A 20,550-nucleotide genomic window follows, 5' to 3' on the forward strand; every position below is an offset into this window, starting at 1 on the left:
AAGTTAAAATCTTGGTCATTCAAAGCTTAATTCCTGGATACTACTAAAGCCAGGGACACTGCTGCCACGTAAGGCACTATGATACCACTTCTCTATTGCTCAGATTTCTTTTGCTAATAAAAGATTGCTTATATAGATTATATGTTAATAGACAGAATGACATAAAAATAAGATTGCAAATAATCAGCTGAGCATTTGAGTTTAACCCTTTTTTTTTTTTTTTTAATTTTTTTTTCAACGTTTTTTATTTATTTTTGGGACAGAGAGAGACAGAGCATGAACGGGGGAGGGGCAGAGAGAGAGGGAGACACAGAATCGGAAACAGGCTCCAGGCTCCGAGCCATCAGCCCAGAGCCTGACGCGGGGCTCGAACTCACGGACCGCGAGATCGTGACCTGGCTGAAGTCGGACGCTTAACCGACTGCGCCACCCAGGCGCCCCGAGTTTAACCCTTTTTTTAACATTCATTTATTTTTGAGAGAGAGAGAGAGAGAGAGAGAGAGAGAGAGAGAAGGGGAGGGGCAGAGAGACAGAGAGGAAGCCACAGAATCCGAAGCAGGATCCAGGCTCTGAGCTGTCAGCACAGAGCCCAAGGCGGGGCTCGAACCCATGAACCCTGAGATCATGACCTGAGCCGAATTCTGTTGCTTAATCGACAGAGCCACCCAGGCTCAGTTTAAAGTTTAAAGCTATGTTCTCAGAATCCAGAGAAGTGCTCATAATGTAACTGTAGTTGCAAATTTTTACTCTAGAAGAAAAGGAGACCTTCAGCAAACTCAGGGGTTCTCAAACCTTAGCTGCATTAGCAACATCTGAGAGCATGTTCAAGTACAGCCTCACCTCTAGCATTTCTGAGTCAGTAGGTGTGGGGTGAGGCCAGAGAAATTGGATTGCTTAGAAGTTCCCAGACATGTCGATGTTGTTGGTCCTGAGGCCACACTATGAGAAGCTCTGCATTAATCAAAGGCCTGCTAAGTATAGGCTCCATGTTGGGTGTTGAGGGTCCTAACAGAAAGGTGGTTCTTGGTCTCAAGGATGTTCGCTTGAGTAACTATGAAGCTTTATTAAGAATGCCATAAGAGAGATACAAATACAATGCTTTGAGAGCTCTTAAGGGTGGACTTACTCCCAGGTGGAGGAGAAGGAAGAAGATAATTGTGGGAAATCATGGAGGTCTTGGTGTTCTTTCTGGGCCACAAGAGATGAGGAGAACTTGCAAATTTGGTGAAGGGGGAGATGGGCTTTCTGGATGGAGAAAACAGTGTGAACAAAGTCATAGAGGTCAAAGGCAACTTGAATTTTGTTCCAAGAAACAATCTAGTCTGGAATGAAGGGTGTATGAAGGAGGGAATAGTACAAAACAGAAATACATAGAATTCCTTAAATATGGCCATACCTTCTCTTGGCTCTCTGCCCTTACACACACCATTTCTTAGTCCTCCTTTCTTAGGCAAATGCCAATCCTCCTTCAAGATTAGCTTACAACTTTCTTTGACTGATTTCATAATGTTCTTCTGGTTTTCTTTTCAGTCCCCTCTGTAAACTGCAGTTCTTTCCCCCTTGAAACTTAAATTTTGGTATTCTAGGCTCTTCTCTATACCTACACTCTGTGGGGGGGGTCTCGTTTCATTTACCATTATGCTGATGATGCTTCAATGTGTATTTCCAGCCTCCCAGCTCACATGTCTCACCTCAGCATGATACTTGTATGCCTAGTGTTCACCACTGAGCATTGCTCTGGGAGTTCCTCCATCTCCAAAACTTCAATCATCCTCTATCTCTACCGTTCCTCCTCTGTTCTCTCTGACTTAGTGAATAGACACATCATTCACCTCGCTTTTCAAGTCTGAACCTGGGTTTCATCCTTGATTCTGCCTTCTCTCTTGTGCAGCCCATCAGTTGTTCACATCTTCTTCTCCAACCCCCTGGCCCTAGGTCAGATCTTAAGCATCTCTCACCTGGATTACTGCAACTGTCTCCTAACTGAACCCCTCCAATGGCTTCAGGATAAAATCCAACCCCGCCCCCTTTTATTTTTGAGAGAGAGAGAGAGAAAGAGAAAGAAAGAGAGCAGGGGTGGGGAGGGGCAGAGGGGGAATCCCAAGCAGGCTCCAAACCCATTGCAGAGCTCGATCTCATGAACCGTGAGATCACGACCCAAACAGACATCAAGAGTTGGATACTTAACCTACTGAGCCACCAAGGTGCCCCAAATCCAAACCTCTTAACATAGCTTATAGGGGCCTTAATGATATAGATCCTCCTACCTCTCTAGTCTTTCATGTCTCTTTTCTAACCACTTTACCAACTAATGCAGTGCTTGTAGCTCAACAAAATGCCCTGCTCTTACGTCTCCTCATATATCTTCACATATCTAGAATCTTCTGCCTAGACTTTTTTTCATCTCTTTTTGTTTTTCTTTTTTTCACCTCTTTCTTTAAAAAAATTTTTTTAATGTTTATTTATTTTTGAAGGAGAGAGAGACAGAATGTGAGTGGGGGAAGGACAGAGAGAGAGGCAGGCACAGAATGTGAAGCAGGCTCCAGGCTCTGAGCTGTCAGCACAGAGCCCAACTCGGGGCTCAAGCTCACAAACCGAGAGATCACGACCTGAGCCGAAGTCGGACGCTTAACCGACTGAGCCACCCAGGCGCCCCCACCTCTTTCTTTGGCTAACTGATTCATCCTAAGAAATCTCAACTCACTTTCCAAAAAGCAATCCTTGATATCAATAACCCTCTCCCCCATCTCACACCCCAGCTCCTTACAACTCCAATATGGCTAGATGAGAATCCAATATGTCTTTGTAGTGACCTGTAGCTATTATGGCACTGTTGTATTCTAAGCACTAGTTTCTTTGTCTTTCCAATAGTGTGTGTGTGTGTGTGTGTGTGTTTGCGTGTTAGTTGATTTTAGAATTCACATGCCCTACCCCCAAAACATTATCCCAATCTCTATGAAGGGAAGCATGTCATTTGGGAAGGCTTCCCAGGTAATTCTCACCCAATTTGTTCTGTTGAGACAGAGAGCCTCTAGGGGGAGAGATATCCCCAGCACCTGACACAGAACTTGGCACATTATAGGATACCATCACATGTTAGATGATGGGGGGGACACCAGATGTTAGGGAAAGAAGTCTGTTCTTCTTTTATTAGACAATGAATAGGCATGTAACGTTTGTGAGTAGGGGCTGAACATAGAGTAATGCATTAAGAAACTGATGTGTGAATTAACTGGAGCAGAGAGGGAAGTACATACGTCATACTGAATCCTGGATGAAAGATTGAAGAGATTACAAAGGATATGGGGCTGCTGGAGTAAAACTACCCAGAATAACATTCAGACACTAGACTGAAGCACACAAAGTCTTTATATGAAGCCCTGATGAAAGGACCTGAAAGGTCATCTCTAGGCTTACCAGGTGGCATAACTGCCCAATGTTCTTTAGCTAGATATCAAACACTTCTGCCGACATGGCTAGGATGGATACAGGGGGTCCAGGTTGGAGTGGATTGAGAGTATGAGTCTGGGGGAACTGTTCCTAGACCCAATTTAGTCTGGAATAGCACTGTCTCCAGGAGGGGACCCATTCTAGAGCAGATTCAATTCCTGACTGATCCCCTTCAGACGGATTCTCACGCATGGTCTCAACAACCACATTCTAGGCAAGAGTGAATGTACAAACACACCCTACAGCATTCATTAAGTCAGAATTCTGGAAAAGGTGAAACTGTCTTTCAGGCCTAATTTATTTCTGCCACCTTGTTTTGTTTGATTACAACACGCATTTAGAAGATGCTTGTCCTTCACTTTCCAATCTCCTTTTAGCCTTTGTCAGTAACCTTGCAGGCTCCCCACAGGTGGTTCCATTTGTAATCCATTTGACACAGCAAGACTATCATAATTAATGAAGCTCCCTACAGCACTGCCAGTGACCCAGAATGTAGGACAGGAGAGGCGCTGAAGCAGTGGCAAGAACAGTGGGCTGAGAGCCAGGAGACCTGACCGTGGTCAGAAGCCTGCTGTGGAGCCGCGGCAGAAAGAGGACAGCTCACTTTTCTTTTGTGCATCTCTTTGTCTCCAGTCTTAAACGGGAAGGATGGGAAAGAAAAGGCACTGTCTGAAATGAGGGCATAATCGCTACCCATTAAAATTCTTGCTCTTGGCCACCTTCCTTTATTGGCCACTGAAAATCAATTTAAAACAAACTGTTGTTGAGTCAAGTTTTGATTGTGGTACGAAAGGGGGGAGATACGTTTGAACCTTTAAATGCTGAAATAAACATGGAAGTTTCTGAGTTGAGAACTAGGGTGGAGCCTGGAGAACAGGGGCATCTGAGCGTCTCCCTTGTAGAATCCCCCAGCACCTGCCTGGCAGGATTTTCACAGGGTCAGGGTTTGAGGTTGGAAAAAAGGGAAACAGTAGTGGTATCTTTTCCCTTTTCTCTCTCTGCTTCAGACCCACATGTAAATGGAATAAAAAGAGAAAGGAAAGAAAGAGCCAGAAAGAAAACAGATGGCTTTCTATAATGGTTTTCATCCAGTTACAAAGATGTTTTGACAATAAGGTCCTCGAGAAAAGAACTGGGATACATTTTTCCACATTTTACCCCACACCATTTCTTGCATGTATTAACCTAGACCTGTATAATAAACAGATCCGTGCAAAAGAATTCCAGGAAGGTCATGGTAAGCCCCTATGGTCTTTCTTGGTTTATGGAATCAGACAGAGGAATCTGACTGATTTGTTCATTAAAATGGTGCCATATGCATCTGCTAAAAAAATGTTCCCAGAGGGACCCAAGAGACCTGCTCTCCTTCCTTCAGGGTTTCTCAGACCCTCTGATTCAGACTCACAACCCCCTTTCTCTACTGTTCAGCTCATAGTGACATCATGCTGTGAGTACCCATGAAACATGTAAAGAAGAGAGATGTGGCATCACATGCTGAGGGTCCCATTTCTCCCCCAAGTGAAGAGATCTGAAATTACCTGAATTGAAGCCTTCACCTCAATTTTTTTTTTAAATTTCAAAATCCTATTGCTTCATTCCCTCCTGAACAGGTCCTTGAATCTCCTATCTTTTTCCTTTTTCTGCTCCACACAGATTTAAAGTTTAAATCCTGAATATCATTTATTTGGACTATGCCCTTTTCACTCATGGTTTTATTCACAGTACCAATCATTTATTATTATTATATTTGAAAAATATATTTAAAATTCTACTTTTTTCTTTTTATAAAAGTAATACAAAGTTATACAAAATATTTATACTTTTTTGATTATAAAAATGTCCTAGGTAAATAAAATGAAATTTCCGTTTTTCCATTAGTGCACATTTCGGAAACTATTGGATGCAGTTCATGAAATGTAGAGCAAATATTTTGGATGGTTTGACTTAAAATAGAGGCTACATGCCGCACATGAAATTCTTTCTGAGGGCTCTGGTACTCATCCTCCTGGGCTCCTGATTGTGAGGTACAGGGAGAGACCTCCATGCTGCTGACAGGGGGAACTTGCCAGACATATAAAGAAACTGAGAATAGCTTCAGACATGGCTCCAACTCCAAAGTCACAGAGACCGATGTTCTGGACTGCAGGCTCAAGACCAATGCGTGGTAGCAGGGGCTGTTCTATTTGATGAGAATGTGGCATTCTCCTGAGCTAGGCTGGGTGGGCCAGCTGGTAAAGAATACTAATACCAACAACAACAACAACAATAACAATAACAATAAAGCACCCGTCAGCATCTGCTCTCTGAAAGGTCTGTAGCAGACGTTCCACAAGCGGTGCTTCATTTAAACCTCAGGACAACCCTCTGAAGTAAGTAATGCTATCATCTCCTTTTCAGGGCTGAGGAAAATGAAATGGCTGGATGTTAAACAGCTTGTTCCAGGGCACAAAGTTGGTAAGTGGGCAGGGCCAGCATTCAAACCCAAGCATCGCCTTAATCCAAAGTCCCTGGTCCCAACCACCATGCGGATTGCTAGCAACAATCTTCCATGCTGTGGTGGGGGGGGGGGGTCTCTCATCACTACACTGTGTCTGTAGAGGCCACTTTTAGGCAAACAGGCTTGTGAGGTGGAATGCAGAAAGGGCCCACAGCGACCACCTGGCTGAACACAGGCCCATCTATCAGGTGGCCACCTCAAAATAGCCATAGACCCTACCCCACCAATGGGCTACTTCCCACCAGGCACAGTTACCAAAAAAAGGGAACATTCCATATGTCTCCATTCCTCCTCGTCTTCCCCCTTTAAAACCAGCCCCCACCCACCGCCTGGTTGCAGACAGCCTCTCCTCTGCCGTTCAGCCCGCGGCTTCCTTGAGGTGTAGGCCATAAACTTCTATCTCCTTTGTTCTGCCTCTGGTGAATCCCTTCATCTCCCAAGCCACTGGCTTCCACCTGATCATCACCCCGCATTTGGGGGCCCCCATCTGATCTGACAGACACCCCATTTAGACACCACAATATCTGCTTCCAGAAACCACCGCAAGGCCTCTACAACACTACCCCTGTGGCTCAAGCCCGTTCATCTGATTCTAGGCCCTTCAGGGGGCCTCCGAGTTAATTGATGCTCCGCACCCCTGCCTCTCATTTCCTTACACCCCGCCTCCCTGCCGTGGAGCTCAGGCCGCGCTACCTGTCGACCTCTTCATCTGGTGTTCCCACTTGAACCTCTCCACCTTCTGCCACCTTCTGCTGCTCCCTGAGCCAGCAGACTCCCAGCTCTGCTGCAAATCCTCTCAAAGGCAAGCAGCACCCTGTCCTCCCTCCGCCCAGGCTTTGATCAGGGGGAACCACAGGAGTTTCTTTCTTACTCTAAAAACCCTTTCCCCACCCTCTGGTTATGTCTCTCCGAAACTGGTGCTTGCTTCACTTAAGGCCGCTCTGGCCACGTAGGGGAACGTGCTCCTTCAGGTCCTTGGTACGGATCTTCAGACCCTGGGACTGCAAAGTTGGGCACAGATTGAACACACATTTATCGTGTATGCTGGGGGTTTTACTACCAGGTGCCGGGCATCGCTCTGGGTACAGAAGCTACAGTAATAGTTGACAAAAGCATATAGAGGCGGTTCCCTTATGGAAATTTAACTCTAGTGAAAATACCTTTCCATTTCTGTGTGAAGGTGTATGTTTCCATAGGCTAGCTCTGGAGACAGACTGCCTGGGACCACATCTCAACCATCTATTTACAGTCTGTGTGACTTTCGCAGAGTTAGCTAACCTCTCTTTGCCCCAGTTTCCTGTAAATTGGGAAGCATTAGTCGTTATTTCCTTCAAAGGCGTTATTAGAATTAAATAAGTTAATACAGTTAATCCATGTAAAGTATTTAGTGGTTGTGATATTGCGATTTATAATAAGAAATATACAGTTGTCTCCCATCTCAGTCCTGGCACAGAGCTCCTAAAAATCCCTGGAATTTCCTAAGTGATGACAGCGTAAAGGGGCCTTTTGTTATGTTAATAAGGTTACTTTCAAAAACTGCCTAAGGATGGGGGCTGGTTGCTAGGAGAATAACTCTGTGATCAGAGGGGTGGAACTTTCAGTCCCACCCCCAACCTCCGGGGAAGGGAAGGAACTGAAGACATTTCAATCACCAATGGCCAATGATTTATTTAATCAATCATGCCTACATAATGAAGCCTCCATAAAAACCAGCAAGGTTCAGAGGACAGGTTCAGAGGACTTCCAGGTTGGTGAACAGGTGGAGATCTGAGGACCATGGTGCACCTGGGAAGGGATGGAGTCTCCTTGTCCTTTCCCCACACTCTGTACTTGGCATCTGACATCTGGCTGTTCCTGAGGTATATCCTTTTACAATAAACTGGTGATCTACTGAGTAAAATGTTTCTCTGAATTCTGTGAGCCGCTCTAGCAGATTAACTAAACTCATGGAGGGGCCGTTGGAGCTTCACACCTGTACATCCCAAGTGGTGGGGGAGGGCAGTCATGTGTAGCCCTTAACTTGGGGGATCTGGTGCTGTCTCCCTGTCTTGTCAGAATTCAGATGAATTGCAGAACACCCTGCTGGTGTCTCCTAATTTCTTGGTGGTATGGAAAACCACCCCCACATATTGGATTGGGTGTGGAACCACAGTGGCACAATGTGAGGTCTCAATATATGTTGTTATTACTTCTTTTAGATAAGTGAACATCTATATGGCAGAGAGCTTCCTTTGGAAGTTTCTTAAGTGTCCTCCTATAGGCCGTAAACTTCTTAAAGTCAAGGGCCAAGTTTCCAGTTCTTTTGTATTTGCCACTCCTGGTACAGTGCTTTCCACAGCATGGCAATGAATCCATGCTCTTGACTGACAGGGCCAGTAGAGGAGGCCTCTGCTTGAGGGTCAGAGCACAGCTGTGCTCGCCTGAGGGACTCTGTTTTCATTATCATATCTTCTTGAAGAGAGAGGAATGTATATTCAATGCCTTCTATTGTTTGTGTAAAACAAACTTGTAATTTCTCAAGAAACAAGTCCCAAGGTTATCGTGTTAACAACATCCTCTGCCTCAAAGAAAAATGACAAGAACTTACCTTGATTTTTCAATGGTAAAGGCATAGTTTCCCTGAGTTTGCTTAAAAGGTTTTTCATTTCTCGCATGTCTCTGTAAAAGTGATAAAAAGAAAAAAATAATCAGCTGTAAATTTTTGAAATGCAACCCCAGTCTGTTCTATGAGACAATTGACAGACGAGAGTCTGTGTTTAATTGTACAAGCTCTAGTTTCCAGTGGGCAAATATTGAATTTATTTTGTTTTTATAAGAAAAAAATATCTGAGATTGATGGCTCTGGAAGGAACGAGACTACTCTGGCTAACATTGCCACAGGGCATTCTGCTGTGGGAGCCCTCCTCTTGCCTTCAGTTGGACCAGACTCTTCTCTGATAATGAGGACAGTATTGCCGTTGTATAAGAGGGAGGTCAAGGTCATGCAACTTGAGTAACAGGTACTCTGGGCAAAGCTGAGGCTGGGTGATGGTGCCCTCAGGCTTTATGGTCAGAAGGCTATTGTGGCTGTACAGGTTCACTTGCTAGTGTCTCATTATGGTGGTTGAAATTCAGTGTAACACAGGTGTGAGGGATTTACAGGGCTCAACATTTATTAAATTGGCTTGGAATGTTGGGAGACTGACAAATTGTAAAACCTTCAGAGAAGCGCTCTTCACAATGGTTTGGGATGGGGGGGTGGGCGGTGGGGGTGGAGACAGAGAGAGAGAGAGAGAGAGAGAGAGAGAGAGGCAGGCAGGGAGAGAGAAGCACCTGGGAAAGATGGACCTTCCTCTTGCCCGTAGGTAAGTCACTCCATACCTCCAACACCTCCCCTCCCTCGTCTTAGAGTGCATATGATCCTAAAACTGCCAAATGTGGAGCAGTAAGCCTGCTCAGGGGGCTTCTAGTCTGGGGTAAGGGTAAGGTGGATGTTTCAAGTCCTTGGGACCATAGTTCCCCACACGTTCAGGTGGTCATCCACTGGACATAGTGTTCTTGAAAGCACAGGACGTAGTGGTAGATTTCATTTACCAGTGCAAAAATCAGATTCATCTTTTAGTTCATTCCACACTAGGCAAGCAATAGCTGGTACTAAGGATTTAAGGAAGTTTATTTGAGAGTATAATCCTCAAGTTGAGGAAATTCTATCTACTAACTTATTTTTCTTTTGCTCTATGAAGAAAAAGAACCACTATTTAATCTTCGGTATGAAATCCCTCAGTTCTTTTCTTTTTCTTTTTTCTTTTAAGTAGGCTCCACACCCAAAGTGGAGCTTGAACTCACAGTTGTGAGATTAAGAGTTACATGCTCTACTGACTGAGCCAATCAGGCACCCCTGCCTCTCAGTTCTTTTCTTGAAACACAACTATTCTCTTGAGTATGGTTGGAGGACCACTAGTCCTAGGGGAGGCCCAAGACCCCATAGTGTCTCTCCTTAAATATTGACTAATATGTAAAAAGGAACTCTTTCTCAGGAATAGCTGATTGGAAAAGGAGAGGAAAGCAGACTTGTGGATCAGGTATAGAAATAACACCTTTAAAAGCATTTAGAATTCTTTCCCATAGGTATGAGGAGATGTTTCTGGGGCAGTGATGCTAATAAGCTGCAAAGGATATTTCTAGAGAGAAAAGGTGAAAGTGGGGGAGGGGAAGAAAGGAAGGCAGGGCCCTACATCCAGAAGTGCAAGGGGCACATTCTGATTGTCCTTAAAATTCTCAAGGGCAGGTGGGATGGGAGGTGGGGAAGCACAGGGTGGGAATGGGCTAGGAATGCAGTATGTGAGACTCAGGTAGAGGCTCCTGGAAAGCACCAATTCTCAGTCCTGGTGCTGCACTGGAGAATCACTTTATGCCAAGACCGCACCCCCCATGGGAGTGGTTTATGGGGACGGGGCTCAGGAATCAATGTGTTTTTTTGTGTGTGTTTTTTTGTTTGTTTGTTTGTTGTTAATGTTTTATTTATTTTTGAGAAAGGGAGAGAGTGGGAGCGAGGGAGGGACAGAGAGAGGGGGGACAGAGGATCTAAAGCAGGCTCTGTGCAGACAGCAGCAAGCCTGATGGCACAGCTTGAATTCACAAACTGTGAGATCATGACCTGAGCAGAAGGCTGCCACTCAACCACCGACTGAGCCATCCAGGGGCGCTAGGAATCAGTGTTTTTAAAAAGCCCCCCTGGGGCATCGGGATGGCTCAGTCGGTTAAGCAGCCAACTTTGGCTCAGATCATGATCCCAGTCCGTGGGTTCGAGACCCACATTGGGCTCTGTGTGACAGCTGAGCCTGAAACCTGCTTCAGGTTCTGTCTCCTTCTCTCTCTACCCCTCCCCCATTCACACTCTGTCCCTCTATCTTTCTCTCTCTCAAAAATAAATAAACATTAGAAAAAAATTAAAAAAAAAATAAAATAAAAAAGCCCTCCTGGTGATTTTAATATGCCACCCAGGGTGAGATCCACTGATCTCCTAGGGCAGACAGAGGGGGAACCTAGGAAAAGCTGCTCTACAAGGCCAGGTCTCTTGTGCCCACTTGTCTCTGTCATTCCCACTTCTTTTATCTGAATCTGACTTGAAGACTGAACTTCAAAACCGTGGGCTATACTCTCCTTTTTTTTTTTTTTTATTTGAGGTAAAATTGACATATAGCATTATTTAAGTTTCAGGTGTACAACATTACAATTTGCCATCTGTATGTGCTGTAAGTAAAGTGATCACTAGGAGTCTAGTTATGATCCGTCACCCTATAATTGACCCCCTTCAACCATTTCGCCTACCTCCATCTCCCAACCTTCCCCTTGGTAACCACCAATCTGTTCTCTTGTATGGATGAGTTTATTTTTCTTTTCTTTTGTTTTTTTTTAGATTCCACAAATGAGTGGAATTATATGGTACTTGTCTTTCTTTGTGTGACTTACTTTACCTAGCATAATACCTTCAAGGTGAATTCTTGTTGTTGCAAATAGCAAGCTGAATAGTTTTCCATTATAAAACACATACACACACACATACACACACACACACACACACACACACCCCACATCTTCTTTATCCATTCATCCACTGATGAAAATTTAGGTTGTTTCAATTTCTTGGCTATTATAAATACTGCAGCAATGAACATAGGGGTGCATATATCTTTTTGAATCAGTGTTTTCACATTCTTCGGATAAATACCTAGAAGTGGAATGGCTGGATCATATGTTAGTCCTATTCTTATTTTTTTTGAGAAACCTCTACTGTTTTTTATAGTGGCTGCACCAATTTACATTCCCATCAACTGTGTATGAGAGATCCCTTTTTTCCACATCCTTGCTAACACTTGTTATTTCTTGTCTTTTGGGTGCTAGCTCTTCTAAGTGGTAGGAGGTGATATCTCATTTTAGCTTTGATTTGTATTTCTGATGATTAGTGATGTCGAACATCTTTCTATGTGTCTGTTGGCCAACTCTGTATTCTGTGAAAAAATGTCTATTCAGATCTGACCATTTTTAATTGGACTGTTTCTTTTTTGTTGTTGTATAAGTTCTTTACATATTTTGGATCTTAATCTTTGTTGGATATATGCTTTGCAAAATCTTTCTCCCATTCAGTAGATCACCTTTTTGTTTTAATGATGGTTTCTTTCACTATGCAAAATATTTTCAGTTTGATGTAATCCCATTTGTTTATTTTTGCTTTTGTTTCTCTTGCTTTTGGAATCCTATACACAAAAAAATATCACTAAGACTCATGTTCAGGTGTTTTCTTTAGGAATTTTCCTTGTTTTTCTTTAGGAATTTTATGGTTTCCGATCTTATGTTTTCTTTAGGAATTTTATGGTTTCAGATCTTACATTCAGGTTTTTACTCCATTTTTGAGTTAATTTTTGTGCATCGTATAAGAGAGTGGTCATGTGGCTGTCTATTTTTTCCAGGACCATTTGTTGAAGAGAATGTCCTTTCTCCATCGTATGATCTTGGCTTCCTTGTCATAAATTAATTGTTCATCTATGTGGGGGTTTAATTCTGGGCTCTCCATTCTGTTCTATTGATGTGTGTGTGTGTTTTTATGCTAATATAAGATGGTTTTGATTACTGTAGTTTTGTTGTATAGCTTGAAATCAGGGAGTGTAATACCTTCACCTATGTTTTTTATCAATAGTAATTTGGCTATTCAACATCTTTTGTGGTGTTATGCAATTTTTAGAATTATTTGTTCTAGTTCTGTGAAAAATTTCACTGGAATTTTGATAAGGATTGCAATGAATCTGTAGATTGCTTTGGATAGTTGTGGACATTCTAACACTATTAATTCTTCCAATCCATAGGCATGGGATACTTTTTTCCATTTATTTGTTGTCTTCATTTTCTCTTATCAGTGTCTTATATTTTTCAGTGTGTAGGTCTTTCATGGGTTTTTGATGCAATTTACATGGAATTATTTTTTTAATTTCTCTTTCTGATAATTTGTGATTAGTGTATACAGCTATCACAGATTTCTGTGTGTTGATTTTGTATTCTGCTACTTTACTGAATTTATTATTATTTTTTGAATTAATTTGTTAATTCTAACAGTGTTTTGTTGGTTTTCTATATATAGTATCATGTCATCTGCACATAGTGACAGTTTTGCTTCTTCATTTAGGATTTGGACACTTTTTATTTCTTTTTCTTGCCTAATTATTGTTTTTAGGATGTTCATTACTATGTTGAATACAAGTGATTGGCCATTCTTGTCTTATTCCTGATCTTAGAGGAAAAGTGGTCAACTGTTCACCACTGACTGTGATGTCAGCCATGGGTTTATCATATATGGCCTTTATTATATTGCAGTATGTTCCCTCTATACCCACTTTGTTGAGTTTTCATAAAATGGTGTTCAATTGTGTCAAATGCTTTTTCTGCAGCTATTGAGATGATCATACAATTTTTATACTTCATTTGTTGATCTGGTGTATCACACTGACTGATTTGCAGATGTTGAACCATCCTTGTATCCCTGGAATAAATTCCACTTGATCATAGTGTATGGATACAATAATGTACTAATGTCTTTGGTTTGCTAATAATTTGTTGAGAATTTCTGCATCAGTGTTCATCAATGACATTGGCCTCTAATTTTCTTTTTTTGTGATGCTTTGTCTGATTTTGGTATCAGGGTTATGCTAGCCTTATAAAATGACTTTGGAAGTGTTTCCACCTCTTAAATTTTTTGGAAGAGTTTAAGAAAGATATGTATTAAATCTTTGAATGTTTCAGAGCATTCACCTTGAAGCTGCTTGGTCCTGGACTTTTGTTATGTGGGAGATTTTTGATTACTGATTCAATCTCCTTACTAGTAATTGGTCTCTTTAGATTTTCTATTTCCTCATGATTCAGTCACGGAAGAGTGTATGTTTCTAGGAATTTATCCATTTCTTCTAGATTGTCCAGTTTGCTAGCATATACTTGTTTGGAGTAGTTTTTATGGTCCTTTGCATTTCTGTAATGTCAGCTGTAACTTCTCTTTGATTTCAGATTTTATTTATGGGAGACTTCTCTCTTTTTTCATGATTAGTCTAGCTGAAGGTTTTTCAGTTTTGTTTATCTTTTCAAAGAACCAGCTTTTAGTTTCATTGATCTTCTATTGTCCCCCACCCCCACCCCCTGCCTTAGGTCTCTATTTCATTTCTTTTCACTCTGCATTTATTATTTCCTTCTTTCTACTGAATTTGGGCTTTGCTTTTTTTCTGCCTTTGTAGGTTGTAAAGTTAGTTTGATTATTTGATAGTTTTCTTGCCTATGGAGTTAAGTCTGCTATAGTCTTCCCTCTTAGACTACTTTTGCTACATCCTACAGATTTTGGTATGTCATAATTCTGTCTTCATTGGTGTCTCTCTCTTTTTTTTTAATTTCTTTATTGACATCTTTGATGGCCCATTGGTTGTTTAGCAGCATGTTGTTTCATCTCCACATTTTTGTGGTTTTTCTAGTTTTCTTTTTGTAATTGATTTCTAGTTTCATACCATTGTAGTCAGAGAAGATACTTGATATGATTTCAGTCTTCCTGAATTTACTGAGACTTGTTTTGTGGCCTAACATGTGATCTGTATTGGAGAATGTCCCATGTACACTTGAAAAGAATGTGTATTCTGTTGCTTTTGGATGGAATGTCTGTATATATCTACTAAGTGCATCTGGTCTAATGGATTATTTAAGGCCATTGTTTTCTTATTAATTTTGGCTTTGCATGATCTCTACATTGGTGTAAGTTGGATGTTAAAGTCCTCTACTATTAGTGTATTGCTGTCAATTTCTTCCTTTAAGTCTGTTAATAATTGGTTTTATATATCTTGGTGTTTCTATGTTGGATACATATATGTTTAAAAGTGTTATGTCTTTTTGTTGGATTGATCCCTTTAGACTATGTAATGCCCTTATTTGTCTATTATTACAGTCTTTGTTTTAAGTAAACTATACCCTCAGTGTGGGGTTTGAACTCATGATTGCAACATCGAGAATCACATGCTCTATCAACTGAGCCGGCCAGGCATCCCCCTATTATCATAGTCTTTGTTTTAAAGTCTACTTTGTCTGCTATGAATATACCTACACCAGCCTTATTTTCATTTCCATTTGCATGAAATATCTTTCTCTATCCCTTCACTTTCAGTCTGTGTGTGTCCTTACTTCTGAAGTGAGTCTTTGGTAGATGGCATATAGATGGATCTTATTTTATCCCTTCAGTCACTCTATATTTTGATTGGAGAGTTTAGTCCATTTACATGTAAAGTAACCACTGATAAGTACTTATTACCATTTTGTTAATTGTTTTCTGGCTGTTTTTGTAGTTCCTCTCTGTTCCTTTCTTCTTTCTCTCTTCCCTTGTGGTTTGATGGCTCTTTTTATGTTTTGTTTAGATTCTTTTCTCCTTTTCTGTTGTGTATTTATGGTAAGTTTTTGCTCTATGGCTTACCATAAAGTTCACATACAAGTTCCTATGTGTATAATGGTCTGTTTTGAGTTAATAGCAGCATGACAAAACTTTACATTTTTTTCTCTCCCCTTCATTTTATATTTTTGATGTCACATTTTTACATCTTTTTATTTTATGCATCATTTTAATTTTTGTAGTTTTAGTTAACTGTACTATTTTTGTCTTTTCACCTTCATAGTTGGTTTGTCAGTGGTTGATTTACTACTTTTACTACATATTTAACTTTTACAGTAGGATTTTATATTTATTCCCTTGTTATTATTTGTATCATTTCTTTTCAGTTTAGAGAAGTCACTTTAACATTTATTGTGATACTGGGCTAGTGGGGATGAGCTCCTTTATAGCTTTTGCTTATCTGGAAAACTATTCGTCGCTCTTTTAATTTTGAATAACTTGCCGAGAATTCTTGGTGATTTTTTTTTTCCTTTCAGCACTTGAATATGTTATGCCACTCTTCTGACTTGCAAGATTTCTGTTGAAAAATCTGCTAGCATACTCTCTTGCTGCTTTTAAGATTTTCTCTTATCTTTAACTTTTACCATTTTAGTTATAATGTGTCTTGTGGTTCTCTTTGAGTTCATTTTATTTGGGACTCTCTGTGCTTCTTAAATCTGGATTGTTTCCTCAGATTAAAAAAGTTTCAACTCTTCTTCAAATAAGTTTTATGGCCTTTTTTCTCTCTCTTCTCTTTCTCAAGCCTCTATAATGTGAACATTATTCCACTTAATGTCTCAGAGTTATCTTAAGTTATCTTCATTTTTTAAAAATTCTTTTTTCTTTTTGTTGTTTTGCCCAGGTAACTTCTATTCCTTTGTCTTCTGGCTTGTTGATCTGGTTTTTGGCTTCATCTAGCCTGCTGTTGAACTCCTCTTGTGTACTTTTCAGTTCAGTTATTGTATTCTTCAGCTCTGTAACTACTGTATGAAACTTTCTTATATTTTCTGTCTCTTTGTTGAGGATCTCCATGTTCATGCATTCTTCTCCAGCTCAGTGGGCATCTTTACTGACCATTGCTGTAAACACTTTATCAGGTAGGTTGCTTATCTGTTTCATTAATATTTTTTTCTGATGTTTTGTTTTGTTTTTTGTTTATTTGTTTGAAATATAATGTTTTGTTGAAACATTTTGTCTTACTCTCTGTGTTGGTTTGTATGTATTAGTCAAATCAACTACACCTTCCAGTCTTGAAGAATGTCCTTGGACAGGAGATGTCATGTGGAGCCCCTCTGACCACCAGAGCTAGGCGCCCAAGTACTGTCCCCTCTATGGGCTGCACACAGCCATCTGCTGTGGCAGGTTTGTATTTGTGGTATCAGGGTGGGTGGAATTGGCGCTTGGCCTGGCTATGATGTGTGGTTTTGCTCTGATTGTGGGCATGCTCACCAGGTCTAACAGGTTAGAGGGATAGTTCCACAATGGTGCTTATCAATACTGAACTTAGCAAGGTAGGAAGAGGTCACATATATGGTGGCCACCAATGTCTCTGTCTCTGGATAAAGTCCGAACGTTTTCCTGCCTCTCTGGCAGGTACTTTAAGTTGAGTAAGTTGTTTTCCTTTACATATGACCGAGGCACTTTTCAAATTGGTGTTTTTGTGCTGGGTCCCAGAGCGAGTAAATCTGAGTCCTTAAGAGTGGGTTCTCCATTTCTTTCAGTTTTACAGTTATCTTAGATGTAATCCTCATTGGTTTTCAAAGTCTGACATTTAGGGGGCTCATACCTCTCATGTAGGATCTAAGGGCTGGGGTGCCTGGTGTGGAGGACAAACCCCTCACTTCTTAGGGAAAAGTACTGTACTTTTGAGATCCCTCCTGATGGTGGATCATGGCACTTAGGGTGGAGTCTTTTTGGCAAGGCACTGTCTTTGCCTCTCCTACCCTTCTCAATGCTGTCCTGTCTGTCCTTTGTTGTGGATGCTCTGTTCATCCAATTTGCTGTTCTTTTTCAAAGGAATTTGTTCTATAAATCATTGTGTATTTGTCAGATCCATGAGAGGGAGTGAGTTTACATCTTCTTATGCCACCATCTTCAACCCAACTCCACCCTGTCTTATTTTTATTGCCAGCCATAGCCTGCTTTCTTAAAAGCTCAGAAGGCTTAGATATAGCTGCTGTGCTTGGTTTCTGAAAAGGCAAATGTCTTTGCTGATGGATTATGCCCTGATCATGGCCCTCTGGCAGATATTTCTTCCTGAAAATAGAGCAAAGCATTTTCTATTTCATAAATTAAGATAAATCATTCCCTCACCATTTGTCTATAGCTCTATCAGACCGTGCCAAACAGCTTTATTGTTTGAATTGTTAGATTTCCAAGCTTATACAAAATCCAAGTTTTATTAATAGCATATAATTACCACATGCTTCAATTTTCTATAAACACAGAAATTCAGTAATTAGCTTTAGAATTATATTACAATCTGAAAGTAGAACCACAATGGCTATAAATGCCATTGTGTGTTACATTTCTAAAAATAAAAAAAATAAAATGTTCATTATCTTGTCAATGATTCAACTCTACACAAAGCACTCAGTGGAACTGCCCAGTATTCATTCAACTGCTTTGTGCCAGCTCTAGGGACATTAGTAGCAAAGGACATGATATCACTGTGAAGGCCAATAAATAAGGGTCTTGTCCTCCTACCTCACAGAATGGTATTTTAGCATGTATATGAGCCATGGCACTTATTATCATATTATTATTGCTTCCTTTCCCTAAGTGAAACTGAATTACTCTAGAATCTCTTCTTCCCAAGAAGGAAACTCCCTATCTAGCAGTGATCTGGTGCTTGTTAAGGTAAATGCATTAACTCGCTTTGGCCTCTAAGGGGCCCTCAGCTGCATTCTGGGAAAGCAAGAGAAGGGAGCACTACGAAAAGCTGTCTGTCAGTTGGGCAGAACGCTTAGCCGTGGACTGGAACCTAAGGAGGCCATTCCATACACCTGAAATCTAAGAAACTACTGGAGGCATATTTGCATGATTTTGGATTCCTCTCCCTTTAAGCAAATGGAAATTTTAGTACCCAGCCCTGTGGGTGAACTGTGATGGTATATGTATCCAACTTTCTCCCTTCCCATGGGAGCACACTGTTTTCATTTCCATGGAGACACAATGTGTTGGAGTGGGATACAAAGAGCCCTGGGAGCCTATGACTCCTGGAAATTCTACCATTCTACTGCAGGGTTTGGACTCCTTACCTTCTGCCAGCTCAGTTTTCTGAAACAAGAATATGAAAGAGAAAATCTCAACTTCTGTAGCCCCTAAGAATATGAACTGGAGGAATACTGGCAGTAACTTCCCACTCACCTTTCAGTGTTCTCAATGTCTGTGGAAACCTGCCAGGAATGTTGCTGAATATCTACAGGGGATGATGAGGAGTCCTCTAGAGCAGGTGTTTCAGTACTCTCCTCAATTTTGCAGTCCAAACTCTTGGTTCCCCCACCAGGCTCCTTTCCTAAAGAGGGGAGAGGGGATGTTGGTAAAGAAAAGGATAAGAACTCAGAAATGCAAGTTCTATAGCCATGATATCATTGCAAAGATTGTCTATGTTTTGAGTCATGGGCTCCATTAACCCTAATAACTTCTGAATATGAAATACTATACTAATTCATTTATTTCTGAATAATACTGAATATAGGTATCTATCTCTGTTTCTAGCTATACAAATATATGTACTTGTGTGTGTGTGTGTGTGTGTGTGTGTGTGTGTGTGTGTGCATAGCATGTTTCACAACATTCTGGGAAACCCTGAAGATCAAGGTAAAAGTAAGGGCTCCATCTTTGATGGAGTACTGGTGCTCTATAATCCGTTCTTAGTGAGATAAATCAGGTCATCTTGAGAGGGGGGTTTCAGCCTGTGAAATCATGCTGCTTTTTGGTTCTTTGATTCAGGAGCAACTATAAGGGCCAGGAGTAGGTGACACCCAGCAGGTTGAATGAGAGCTTCTGCCCTTCTCTCTGACTCTGACACTGGCTCTCTTGGATTCATCTCCCTTAAATAAATGTAAATTTGGGGACCCAGCATGTAGAAAATAGTTGTATCTTAGTATATGGGAAATAACTGAGATTGTGGACTTGTCTTCCATTTCGTTGGCTTTCTAGCCTCCTTCACTTTATCCTTCTCTGAGGAAATAGTTCAGCCTCAAGATCCAGCCTTGCTCTGCTGAGACCACAAAGTGCCATAAACTAAAGTTCCATGTACATACTGGGTAGCCATCCACAGCAATGCACTGCCACTCTGCTAAGACTTGCATTTTACCATGACTGATCTCAAGTGAATAAATCAATACTTTCTAGAAACAAATCTTCAAATTGGTTCAGCAATAAATTCATATGAAAATAAATGGGAATTATAGTCTATTGCCCAGATATCATCTGTTAATGTCTTTTATTCTGCTCTGAACATTTGCCATCTGCAAGGGTGTATGTATCCTGGTGTCATGGAAATGGCTTATGAAGCCCGAAAACTGAGTTTTATGAGTTCATTCATTCACTCATTTATTCATTTATAAATATTTCTTGAGTATCAGCTAAGTATCAGGTACTGGGCTTGATGCTAGATTCTTTTTTACTCTTTTATCCAGTTTTATTTGTATTACGTAGATACAGCTCTAGACTAGTTGGTAAGAATTTATTATATCCCATATTGTTGAATATTCATGAGAGAGCAGCCACACCAGGCTACCTCTTAGCTCAGTTTCCCTAGTCCTGATGTGTGTTTTGCATGGTTAAAAAAAATAAATAAATAAAGCAAACACACTTGTGAATAGGATGGTAAAATCTAATGGGAAGATTTTCCCTTGGGTTCCTGACTGAAGGAGACTAGCCAAAATCTCATCCTTGTAATTTCTAACCTATATGGCAGCAACACAAGGAAAAAGAAACAAACAATTAAGTGGTAATTAACTATACATCATTCATCAACCTAGAGTAGAAATGGACCTCTGAATATTCAGCCAAAGCAAACACACAGTTTACTGATGAGAACTTCTGATCCTTTTGTGTATACTTTATGCACATTGATCCTGGGTGATGGAATTGCTTTTCCAATTTTATGGTATGCTGGGGGGGAGGTGAAATTTAATCAAGCACGTAATTTAGCATCTTACGATTTCAC

The 20,550-nt window shown here is 40.9% G+C and overlaps 1 protein-coding gene and 1 long non-coding RNA gene across 2 annotated transcripts in view; one reads left to right on the forward strand and one right to left on the reverse strand.

The window, feature by feature from the left end:
* LOC147584356 (uncharacterized) overlaps positions 1–20,550 on the forward strand; it is a 91,758-nt gene that overhangs the window by 39,902 nt on the left and 31,306 nt on the right. Inside the window, exon 3 of the long non-coding RNA XR_015248898.1 lies at positions 5,848–5,904. This is a non-coding gene — a long non-coding RNA (uncharacterized LOC147584356). The remainder of the gene's footprint in view (positions 1–5,847; positions 5,905–20,550) is intronic.
* The window catches only part of RGS7BP (regulator of G protein signaling 7 binding protein), a 105,897-nt gene that overhangs the window by 4,423 nt on the left and 80,924 nt on the right, over positions 1–20,550 (reverse strand). Inside the window, exons 4-5 of the mRNA XM_086700064.1 lie at positions 18,741–18,888; positions 8,535–8,605 (exon numbers count right to left, since the gene is read on the reverse strand). Of these exons, the coding sequence (XP_086556190.1) occupies positions 8,535–8,605; positions 18,741–18,888 (219 nt within the window). The remainder of the gene's footprint in view (positions 1–8,534; positions 8,606–18,740; positions 18,889–20,550) is intronic.

Source organism: Puma concolor, chromosome A1, assembly GCF_028749965.1.
Source record: "Puma concolor isolate L17-30 chromosome A1, mPumCon1.1.hap2, whole genome shotgun sequence".
Classification (NCBI taxonomy): Eukaryota; Metazoa; Chordata; class Mammalia; order Carnivora; family Felidae; genus Puma; species Puma concolor.